Consider the following 11,629-nt stretch of genomic DNA (forward strand, 5'->3'; position numbering starts at 1 on the left):
GAAAAGGATTAGTTAGCTGTTGCCTGGATCAGTAGGCCTGTGGACCTCGAGGAGCCCAAGAACTGCATTCCAGGGTCCTTCCCGGTACCCCTCAGACAGCATTGTTTGGGGACATCTAACCTCGCTGAACTTTGTGGAAAGAGAAGCTTGCTGTGTATCAAGCATCATACGGACTGCCAATAAGTTGCTGACATGAATTGCTTTTGTCTGTCATCATTTGTCTTATTACTACTCATAGCTGTGTTTTTCTTAAGTCAATAAATCTTTCTTACCTTTCTACCCCCAACCACACTCTCAATTGAAACACTCCACAGGCAGCTGGGACACTCCCCCTCCTTACTAACTACAGAACTTCTACCTTGGAGTTCCTGAGGCCCTGACCTGCCTGGTGTCCTACTTCCCCTTTACAAATACAGTCCCTCTCCTTATGGGGGACGAAGGGCAGGGGTACAACCTAATCTCCAATTTCTGATCCCCTGGAATTTGGGTAGGAAAGACAGCACAGGCTTGAACTGTGGAGCCTCCTGCCAGACAGGGTTCTCCCTTCAAGGAATTCTGGGGCCAAGGATAGTCAAGATGTATGTTGCATCATCAGAACCATGTGCAAGTAGGGGTGGACCAGGTGACAGGGATAGAGAGTTGGCATACAGCCCTGTAGAAATTTTGCTGGCTTTCTACAGGCCCCCCAGCTCACAGGACTGTGGATCAGTCATTCTGGCCAGCCTACAATGCAGCAACCCCCCACAGATGAGTTTAAATGAACTTGACGGGGATCCGTCTCCTAAGGCCTTTCCTACAAATTCAGTGAGGAAGGGACCCATCCAGTCCCCAAGTCAGCATATGATGAGACTATGGTTGTTCCTTCCTTTATTATTGCCTTTGCTGGGAATATTAGTGCATATTTTGGGGGGGGGGGGAGGAGGGGGGTCTAGTACTGTATGAACCTGTTGCCTCTTGTGCTGAATCTGAAATGCAATTAAATAATTAGAACCAATCCTTCTCCACCACCATGACACACACCCTTTCCCAGTAAAGCCTAAAAGCAGTAACTGTTCATATCCAGAAGTTGTGGGCTAGGCCAAGTAACAAAAAGAGATACAGCTCAGACAAAAGACAGCCACTCTACCAAGGCTTTGGATACACATGCAATGTTTTTATTTAGAAAAAGCCCTTTACAAGAGTAGATGAATTTCCCTCTTAATTCAGAGCTTCAAACAGAGGAAAAAGGAGCTGAGGTGACCCAAGGCTGCACAGAGGGAGTGTGGGTCAGAGAAAGTTTCTCTCGTTCCAATCTTGAGCCATACTCTCTCTGGCTTCCCGGTCTCTCTCTGGCTCTAATCACTAGCCATACTGGACAAGGCTCTATGCTGACTATTTTAGGAGGTGCAACACAGGGGCAGAGGCCAAGGATGGAGGCTGGTAAGGCAGAGGCAAAGATGGCTTTCTGCTATTTTATGTCTGCTTGTTCTGCAGGGAAGAAGCTGCATAGACAACACAGTGTCTTTGTAAACTCACGGCGCCTGCAAATATATTTTGTTATAAGATACTCAATCAGCACAGCCTCATATGCCATCAAACAAACATATACATACAGTAAAAGTTTCCTTGCAGATTATCTTTTTTTTTAAATCACAGGATAAGTTATCAAGGCTCTTGTCTATTCTTTTCTGTATACTAAGGACAGGGGATATAATTGGGATGTTGTTGATGTCCAGGGAATCTGAGAGAACCAGGATGTGTTTACCAATATCTTTTTATAGAACCAGCTATATATGTAGGAGAAGATGTAGGTAAACTTCCAGGCACAAAATGCCATTCTTCAGATCATCTCCCAAGGAAATTTATGCCTGAAAGTTTGGCTAGCATGGTCTCCCAGCTATAAAGCTGTCTCAATAAAAGATCCCACCAAACAAATCCTTGTTCTCAAAGACAGGCCTGTTCAATGACTGCAGATCTATTTCTGTGATATACATCTCCTGTCATATTGTGCTTTCCTTTTCAGTCTGACAGTTGCAATATTTGTTCCTCCCTCCAGGTCCTGGGACAACTCCGCTGCAGGCTCACCCTGGTGCCTACACAGCCTCCAATACAGGTCCAAACCCCAACTGCTGCTTAAAACATTTCAAATTAGCTTCAACCTTCTGCACATCACTGTTGTTGCTCTATACGCGACTGAAATTCAACAATATAATAATCTCATTTCTCTTACCACTTCTATCACTACAAGAGTGTCAGGGAGCCTTGAAGAAGGCAAAAGCCAGCATAGAAAGGAGATTTCAAATAAAAACACTGAGTGTTTATAAGTGTAGGATCCTTTTCAGGAGGCATGTGGTCAGACGCATAAAATGACATCATGTTTTTTTCACAATCTAGCTCAACCCTCACAACTCTTACAACTTTTTCCCATTCCCGCTTTATACACTGTACCATTTTCAAAAACACTGAGCCAGTTGCCTTCTTTTTGCAAGTAGTAGTTATACATGTTAGTTTTATTCCTCAGAGAGGAGCAGGTAGTGACTCCAAGGCTCCAGCAAACTCCAGATGAGGCGTCCACTTCCTAGAAATGCCAGCCTGCAGAAAACGTCTGTGAACCCAGTGGATTTGGGAAAAAGTTGCTGGGTGAATGAAATGGCCCCAAACTGTTGTTGATAGGAATACTGAATGTTTGAAGATTATTTGTAATCATGAGATTTGGATTGTTATCTTCAGTTTGAAAGGTCGGGTGGTTGTGATCTTAAAAAGAAGAAAAACATTGGACACTGTTATTGTGACTTCAGCTGTGGCTATGCTAAAGCATCATTTGAAAGTTGAATCCCCTTAGGGACATGAAACCCCCTTCAACCTCACTGTGCACTGTTAAAAAACTGTGTTAATATATGCATCTTCTACACCAGGGGTGGGCAGTTATTTGGGCTGAAGGGCTACTCAGGGAGTTTTAGTGAGCTGTTGCAGGTGGGAAAGGGGAGAGGGGGGGATGGGAAGGTACAAATAAACCTACCTGGCCCCAGGCTTGTCTGCCCTACACCCACTGTTGGGGGCACCAGACACAGCAGGCCAGGTCTTTGTGGAGACTGACCCCTGCATGGAGGGCATGCCTGGCTTAGCAGATGGGATGGGGCCGTGGGCAGGTGGGGTGTGGCATCCAGGAGTGGGACAGGTGGGCAGGGCCAGGGCCAGACTAACAGAGTAGTGACAGTGTGGGGCTGAGGCATAGCCGCGATTCTCTCCCTGCACATCCCTGTGACAGGCACTGGTTCTGCAGGCAGCAACCAAGCCCTGCCTCTCTGCTGAACCAGCACCCATCACAGGGACATGCAGGAAACAAATTGCAGCTGTGCCCCAGGCCTGACCTCACACCAACTCACACCTGGTTCGTGCTATGGTTTCTTGTGGCCAGGCATCACAGGGCAGCACTGACAGATCATGACTGACCTGATCCAGAAAGGGGGCTGAGCACGTGCCCACGACCTGGCCCCTGTTGCCCCCACCCCAGCAGAAGTGCATGGCAGCAGCCCTAGTACGGCATGGCTGCAGAGTGGTGCAGCTCAACAGCACAGGGCCACCTAACTGAGTCACAATCTGTTGGGGCCACCCTGTGCCGCCAGGATGCAAACAGCCACGGCGTAAACCAGGTGCAGTGCAGGGAGCTGCAGGGCCAAGGCAGAGCTGTGATCTGCTCCCTGCATGTCCCTGCAACAGGTGCCCATGCCCAGCCCCTGCCCATGGAACCAGCGCCTGTTGCACGGGTTTGCTGGGAAAAGATCATGCCTCTGCCCCAGTCCCAGCCCCACACTGTCACTGCCCCATGATCCCAGCCCCACCCACCTGTCCCACTCCCAGACACTGCTCCCAACCGCTCGTGGCTTCATTGCATCTGCCCAGCCAAGCACACCCTGCCCACAGGGATCATGGGCTGGTGTCCACGCAGACCTCACCTGCCTGCTCTATCCAGTGCCCCTGCTGGTGGGTGCATGGCAGACAGGCCGGGGTGTGGGTGCCTGGGCAGTGGAGGTGGCAGTGGAGACAATGGCAGTGGCAGCTAGGCAGAGCAAGCTGCCACTGCAGGGGCTGCTGGGAAGCTGAGTCCAGCCACCACCTTGCCAGGTGCCCAGGGAGAGTAGGATTGGCTGCAAGTGTCATGGCTCATGCTGTCCCCTTGAACCTGGGTTGGTGGGGGGACCAAGGACCCACCACAGGCCGGATAAAATCCCTTGGCAGGTCCGATCCAGCCCACAGGTCATATTCTGCCCACCCCTGTTCTATACTCACCTCACCAAATCCTCTGCACATCTCAGGGGTACATACCCTGCTTTGGAAAATACCATGCAGTGGGCTCTATTTATGTGTCTCACTGATAAGCATGTACAAAGCTAGTCCTAATTTGTTACCTATTGCTTTCTTTGTAACGAACTCTGATTATCTGTATATTGAGTGCATAAATCATTTAATGCATATAATCTTGCAGGCCCACTCTGTACTTTGCAATATAATTATGCTGTGTCTGAAGTAGACGGATAAGGCACCTCAATTTCAAGGCTGGTTTAGAGGCATAAGGCATTCTTGGAGAGATAATAACCAGCTTCCATGAGGAGTGGAAAGCTGGGCACAGCTTGCTGCTGCAGTTAACAGACACTGCTAACACTGGACTCCAATAAATGCATGTTCAGGGTCAAGTGAACAGCCTTTTATCAGTCCTGAAGCTATACATGGACATGGAGTTTACTCTAAAAAGTATTTAGGATTTTTTAAAAATTAAATTAAACAAAAAACTGGCCAGAATTTGATATTATAATTCATTTTAAATACTTCAGAAAATAAAAACTAAGTGTACAACCTGAACTGAGCAAATAGTAAAATTTAGATACTTGTGTGAACACTCAATACTTCCTACAGAACATGAAGCACGGTTCTGGATTATTAGTACTTTATGCAGAACAAATCAGTTGGTTTGGGTTGATATGTATCCCAAACTTGACTGTTTGGGCAAGTTACACATTTCACTTTGTGTCGTCCTTTTCTGCCCGCATAGAAATAACAAAATGGGAGATCTCTTCCCATGTAAATCTTTAAGGTAGAGGCACTTCTCATTTTATACTGAAATAGTTCATTTTAATATCCATATATTTGCCTACAAAAGGAGTATCAAATTCATCCAGCCCCATGGCCTGGATCTGGATGTTATATGGCCCTCAGGGCTGACGATTTGGTGGTAGCAGTGTTAATTGCCATGGTTTCTGGAGCCGTGGCAGCCACCGCTCCTTCCACAGCCACATTTCTGGCCCCAAGGGGACCCTACAAGCCAGATGACATGATGCTGCACTCTGGATCTGGTACTCAGGACTCCCCATGGGGCCAGGAATTTGGCCGCATGGGGAAAAGAAAATGCAGCCGCTGCTTATTTTGCTGTGGCTCTGTGAGGAGCCCCATGGGCAGGCTGACACAGCTTCATCCGTGGCCTGCAGCGCATTTGAGCCAGTCCTTTTTGGAGCACTGGGTATGTTAGTGTAGCCGTGCCTGGTTATGTTCTGATAGCTTTATAAATTCCTTCTCTGCACCACCTCATTAGTATGCATGTGCAGAAATCTGGGGGCTACTTGTACCTCTTTTTACTGTCTGTGGATAAAGTGTGCAAATGTAAGGGTCATGTGCATCAGAACTGTGTGTCCACAGGCCTTCCCTTCCAAATTGTTTATAGGCATAAGTGTTAAAAAAGAAAGTTGGCAAAGGTCACTGAGGGGTCACTGCTTGCTGAGCTATGTGGAGGTCTGCAGTGGCTCACAGATCCCCAGTGAAGGAAACATGTGCAAGTAGTAGGAGAGGCTCTGGCTGAGAGTTATCCATTGGGTGGTGTCTGAGGTTATCAGTCTTCAAAGGGAAAATGCTCTTGGGCATAAATCCCTATAGAAGAGTCAGGTAAAAACCCATCACCCCTAGTACTGAAGAGCTGAAAGTCTTGAGCCTGTTGATCAAGGTCTAGAAAAGCTGGGGTTGCATAAGCAACCTGGCCATGAATGGTGATCCGCAGTGCTAAAACAATATTGACTTTTGATATCAGTAAGGGACAATGATCTCCAGTGGTGGCAATCCTGGCAGTGGTGAGGATCCGCTGCAGAGTGGTGGTTAATTCCAGTGCAGTTAACGCTACTCACTACTTGCCACAGAGCCTCTGGATGGCAGCCCTGGACGATCCTCCCTTCCCAGACTGGGCTAGGTAGTAGCTCCCCTGGGTTGGGTCGGCAATACTAGTGAGAGACTTAACAGATAAGGTTTTCTGTAATGTTGTGTGTTTGTCCCCTTTTCCCCCTTAATTAACCCTGTTCTAACTGACTATTGCTTGCAAGTGGAGAAGTTTGTTCACTCAGGATTACCCATTTAAGATCTAGTTATTGAAGTTTCTGGGTGTGGGCTTAAGCCAAAATAGAAAGTTTATGTAAATCCCCTACATTTGAACCCAGCACTTGTTACTGCTGCTCAGTGCCCAACATAAAGGTTACATTAGTAAATGTAAGTTAGCAAATCAGATTCCATAGTCTCTCTTCCTGGATGTAACTGCAGTCCTTTCAAAACAAGATGTCATTTTGTTGACAAAAAACTAATGGTTGATTACCTCTTTCAGTCACCAAATCAAACGATTTACTTACCATATGACACTTGCATCCATGTGTGTACATCTGAGATGAATTGCTGCGACTTCTTTAGAATATTCTCCACTGTTAAGCAATCCAGTTGTACAACGGGTGCCAGCATTTTCATGTCATCTACATTTAAATCCTGTTGCTTTAACCTAGAACACTCAGAAGAATCACTTACACAGCAAATGTCAAGTGATAGCAGTACAAGCCATGCAGGTCACGCTCACAGGAAATCCATAAAACTTATTCTTTACTTGATTTTTATGTTAAAAGGATCAAAATCTAAGTTTTATCCTGCTTTCCATTTGGTTCCCTCCACAATCTTATCCAGGACACTGACCCTTCTTTTTGGCCAACATGGGTTGGTCCTCCTCTCTTGAGAAGCCAGACATCCCTCCTGTATGCCTGGGATTAAGGATCACTTATGAGCAAGGGGAGCACGTCTCCACCAAATTTACTATATCAGAGACTGCTCCCCTGAAAAACTCCTTGTTCCTCAAGCACAGAATATACTGTTTCCATAGCGACCCCCAACCCTTACAAGCAACAGATCAAAATCCAGTGCAACATGTGGCAGGGCACACGTGGATGCCATAAAAGCACTGGACCAGAAACTGAAGACAAACTTCTCCTGTTCAGTTTAAAGAAACCTTCCTGACATTCACCTGCCATAGGAGGCGAACCACCATAACTTCTGCAGCAGCAGAGTAACAAAGGGATTTCAGCAATCAAAGATGTCTTTAAAAATATGTATGTGACCTTATTAGAGGACTGGCTGAAGGGGGTTTGTTATAAAAATGTCTAATCAACCATGTATTGTGTGCCTTGAGATGGAAACTGAGATGACAACCTAGTCCACCCATACTGTATTACTTCCAGTTCACTTTGCTACCCAGGAACCTCTATAAAGCTAAGCTAAATATGCAGGGTGGATATCATGAGAACTCTCTTAATCATGAGATTGGTTAGATGCTGGAAAAGTCTCCCCAGAGAAGCAGAAAACCTCCCAAGATATATAATCAAGAACAGTCCTGCACAAAGGGGCAGGGGAGCCATGCACAGTGCAACAAGGGGGAGAACACAAAGACTCCCAAGTCCTAGCTACCTTGTTCAGATACAAAGAAATCTGGAAGTCAGTCAGTCCAGGACTGCTTATTGGATGGGATGAAAAGGGCAGATGCCGAAGATGCTGAAAATGAGGCAGCTTCAGAAGCCACACGCCTGTACAGTTAATATTTTAGGTATGGTGATTCCTGGCTTATTGCAATTAACTTTGTATCTAATAAAAGTTTCATTCAACCTGAGCAGCCCTGACAGCAACTAGTATCTGTATGTTTGCAAATGGATAAAAAACAGTGATCCTGCATTTGTGCTGACACACTGATAATTCAAAAGCAACAATGTAATATTTGCTTAGGACCTTACCTGTCTTGCGCCACTTTAAATGTCTAAGGGGAAAAAAAAGATTTTAACAACAGAGTTATTGTAATGCAGGGAAAAAGCCAACTCTACGAATGCTAGCAGTTCAGCCAAAGCAACAGGCTGTTAGTTACCTTGAAAAAGAAGAAAGCATCTCTTTGTCTTTTCGAAGCCTCCAGCTCCTGAAGAATCTTACCAGCCTCATCTCTCTTCAGTTCAGTTGCTTGTTTCCGTTTCTGAATTTCAGAAAGCTGCTCCTCTGTACTAGATCTGATGGCTTCCAGGATCTCCTCCTGCTTCTGATCCACCTGAGAACGGATCTCTTTGAAGAGCTTCAATAGCTGATCCCTGAGCATCTTCTCATCAGTCTTTACGGAAACAGAACAAAATAAGCTCTTGGCAGTTGCAGTTTCAAATATTCAACACAGTTAACAAAACGAGCACTCACCCAAAGAACAGAGCCTGAACAGTGATATGATTTTTGCCAGGCTGGATGTATTAACCTGATTCAATTCATTTTCTAGTGGGCTAGTAACTTTTATCACAAGACCAGCTGCAGTGGCACCTTTGTTATTCAGCTGGAAGCAGAGAAGTCAAGGAAAGTGGCTAGACCCCACTTCCTATTTAGAGAGAATTTCACCAGGTTGTGATTGCAAGACATTGGCAAAACTATGTAACAAAAGCTACTACATGCTGCCTTCGCCCATGTTGAATGTGCTCTGTGGAGAAGGGACTTTGATGCCAAGAGTTGTCAGGCTGGCACCTTTCACTACAGCGACAGTGTTGCTTATTTATTTCCTGGAAAGGCACAAACTCTGTAGCAGCCTGTACCCAGGGACATACCTTGACTTTTTCTTCATTTTCCAGCAGATTTTCTAAGCTTTTGTTCAATTCACTTTCACTAGTCTGCAGCTCTTTCACAGTTTGGTGGAGAACGCCCTAGTTGGAATAAACATGTCAGAGAGATCTGAACAGAATGTGCATACATGCGAAAGGGGCAATGATGTTATGAGACCAATTAATTCAAAGCCTTGAACTATTATCACCATGCAACTTTACAGATTTGGGACTGGCTAAATAGCAAATACTGTAAGAATTTTACCCCTAGAGAAATTACTTTCCTTTGGCTTTTGTAGTTAGCAGCTCTGGAAATCATCAAAGTCATTTCCAGATTGTCACTAGACACACGCACACAATTTAGTCCCTCTTATGAACCCATTTCTTTTCTTTTACCCCCTGCCATCTAAGCTTTTTTTAATGCATTTCAGACACTGTTTTTCCTATAGCTTTGAGACTGCAGTACAGCTGCAATAGTCAGGGAGTCCACAGGCCTCAGATAGTGTCATGCTGTTGTTTGTCTTGGTTCCTAGGGGCTCTGGATGGGTTAGGACCCCATTATTCCAGACACTGTACAATGCTGCCCAAGGAGCTTTTAAGAGAAAATGAATTAGTTTCCCACAGATGATAAATTTTAATAAACCGAAGGGTTTAGAATAAACAAAAAATAAGTCGGGCCTGAAAAATGCCAGTAGAGAATACAGTCAATTTTTTTTGTAGCACTCTTTACCCTTAAGTGAGAAAAACAAGATAGACGGAGAGCTCCCCAACTGTGAGAACAGAGAACTGATATGAGATTGCCTGAGGAACAAGTAAGATGCAAGGTCTAAGACCTCAGAGACGCAGAACTTTATTATATAGTTTGAAAAGTGGTATGTTACAGTGGAAGATGTATTTGCAAACTGCTGAGCTGTTCTGGGGTTACAGCTAATTTAGGCTGTAAAGTGATTGAACGTAATGGGTTGTGCAGCTTAAGTCCTGGCAGTAAAGTAGTATAGAAAGGGTTGCTATTCAGTGCCTGTGCTGTATACTGACACTGAATATCTGAGGTGGCAAAGTCAGGTAGTGAACCCAGCTCCCAAGTCATAGCCTTACATGAGACCATCCTTCCTACAGTCACTGCAGCCACTCAAACCTCCAACAGCCAGCATTCAAAATGGAGATACTTCCCTCACCTGGGAAAAACAGAGAGCTCCCCCCACCTGAACCCCAGGCCTCTCCACCCTCCTGGACTTCACTGAAAGTCCCAAGATGCAGGAACCAAGTCCACAATAAAATGGATCACATACATCTATTTGCCCTAAAAAACCCCACTCTCCCTAAACTTGCTCCTTACCAGTTCTTTGTCCCAAGCCTCCTTCAGTGTGATGATATTGTGGCCCTTGTGGGAGCCTGCGATGTAACACAATACACAGATACAGGCCAGGTCATCCACGCAGTAGCACTCCACCAGCTTGCTGTGCTCCGAGCACCTCCTCTCCTCCAGGGACTTGCCAGTGCTGGGCTCCACCAGGACATGGTTCCTCTGGGTGGCCCTGGCATTGTGTTTGCTCAGGTGGGCTTGGCACAGAGACGCTTCGCAGTTCAGACAGGTCTTCACTGCATGCTGAGATTGCTCCAGGCAGAACTCACAAACAATTGTCTCATCTTCCTGAGGAGTGTCTCCTCCTCCTATTTCCTCAGGCTGTGGTGCCTCTTCCTCCTGGCTAGTACCCTTCTTCTTGGGAGCACCCAGTAACTTCCCCACGATGCTGCGGAGCTGGAAGTTTGTCTGCAGCCCCGGCGAGGGCTCCAGCTGGGCCTGACACAGCGGGCAGTGGCAGGAGCCTTTCTGGGATTGCTGAGTGCTCAGGGCTTTCTGGACACAGTCCTTGCAGAAGCTGTGACCACAGCTCAGGGACACCGGGTTCCTGTAGACATCCAGGCATATGGGACACAGGAGTTCCTCTTCTAGACTAGAAGCTGTTCCCAGTTCTGATGCGTCTGCCATGGCTTCAGGAGTCAATGCCAGAAGCCTCAGAGAAGCAGCTGAAAAGGAGACTGAAGGACTGGCTGCCTGATGGAGGGAGAAGGAGATCAATGAGCAACACTACCCACTTCGCCAGAGGAGGAGAAATCTCCACCCCCAGCCCTAACTGGTCCCAGGCGTCTCCCCGGAGAAATGAGAAAGAGTTTAGTTTCGATTCTCTTCCCTGATGCTGTAGTTGGCACATCACGTGGTGACTGCTTCAGCCAGTCATCCAGCTTCTTCTGCTCTGCTGCCTAATAATCTCTGTAGTTTCTGCAGCCTTTTCTTGTGCCTCTCCTGAGAGTTGCAGACAAACCTCTCTTTGCTTCCCAGATCAAATCTGTTTGGAGCTGGAACCACACAATACAGTTTTGCTTTCTTCTCCTAGAGGGCTCCCTCTGCCACTCCCAGATGTACGGGAAATGCAGTAATTTAAACATTGACTTTAAGGGCAATAGTTTAAAGCAGAAGGCCTTTCTAAAGCAACCACACCCGGCTGGATTTTTTAGGACAGTCCTGTATTTCAGGCTGGTTCGTACTGTCCCCAAAGGACTCCTTGAAGTGGGACTTTCACTCCAAAACCTGAGAAGTAGGTCTTGTCTTGGCACCAGGCAGTTCTTGTTCAGGGCTGGGGTTTGCAGCCTGAGGGACGTCACAGGACCAGGGAGCTGACCTAGCCACTCTCATTCCTGGGCTGCTACTACCTGTCTGTGGACCACCACTATCAGGGCTC

At 46.4% G+C, this 11,629-nt stretch overlaps 1 protein-coding gene across 1 annotated transcript; it reads right to left on the reverse strand.

Moving 5' to 3' along the window:
• Nucleotides 1-1,136: 1,136 nt before the first annotated feature.
• On the reverse strand, nt 1,137-11,247 carry LOC109309990 (E3 ubiquitin/ISG15 ligase TRIM25-like). Its single transcript, XM_019534909.1, has 6 exons — nt 10,225-11,247; nt 8,895-8,990; nt 8,186-8,419; nt 8,058-8,080; nt 6,642-6,784; nt 1,137-2,733 (listed from the first exon to the last, which is right to left on the reverse strand). The coding sequence occupies exons 1-6, from the start codon at nt 10,876-10,878 to the stop codon at nt 2,558-2,560; spliced, it is 1,326 nt and encodes a 441-aa protein (XP_019390454.1). The 5' UTR covers nt 10,879-11,247; the 3' UTR covers nt 1,137-2,557.
• Between the last annotated feature and the right edge of the window lie 382 nt (nt 11,248-11,629).

The sequence above is a fragment of the Crocodylus porosus genome, unplaced genomic scaffold, assembly GCF_001723895.1.
Source record: "Crocodylus porosus isolate Cpor-Errol unplaced genomic scaffold, CroPor_comp1, whole genome shotgun sequence".
In the NCBI taxonomy this organism is placed as follows: domain Eukaryota; kingdom Metazoa; phylum Chordata; order Crocodylia; family Crocodylidae; genus Crocodylus; species Crocodylus porosus.

What these genes read in the sequence shown, in the direction of transcription:
- LOC109309990 (XM_019534909.1), bottom strand. Translation starts at nt 10,878, where the DNA reads ATGGCAGACGCATCAGAACTGGGAACAGCTTCTAGTCTAGAAGAGGAA. An exon ending in ATGCTTTCTTCTTTTTCAAG is followed by an intron (nt 8,081 to 8,185) that starts GTAACTAACAGC and finishes TTTTCCCCTTAG; the next exon opens with ACATTTAAAGTGGCGCAAGA. An exon ending in TTTAAAGTGGCGCAAGACAG is followed by an intron (nt 6,785 to 8,057) that starts GTAAGGTCCTAA and finishes TGAGTGTTCTAG; the next exon opens with GTTAAAGCAACAGGATTTAA.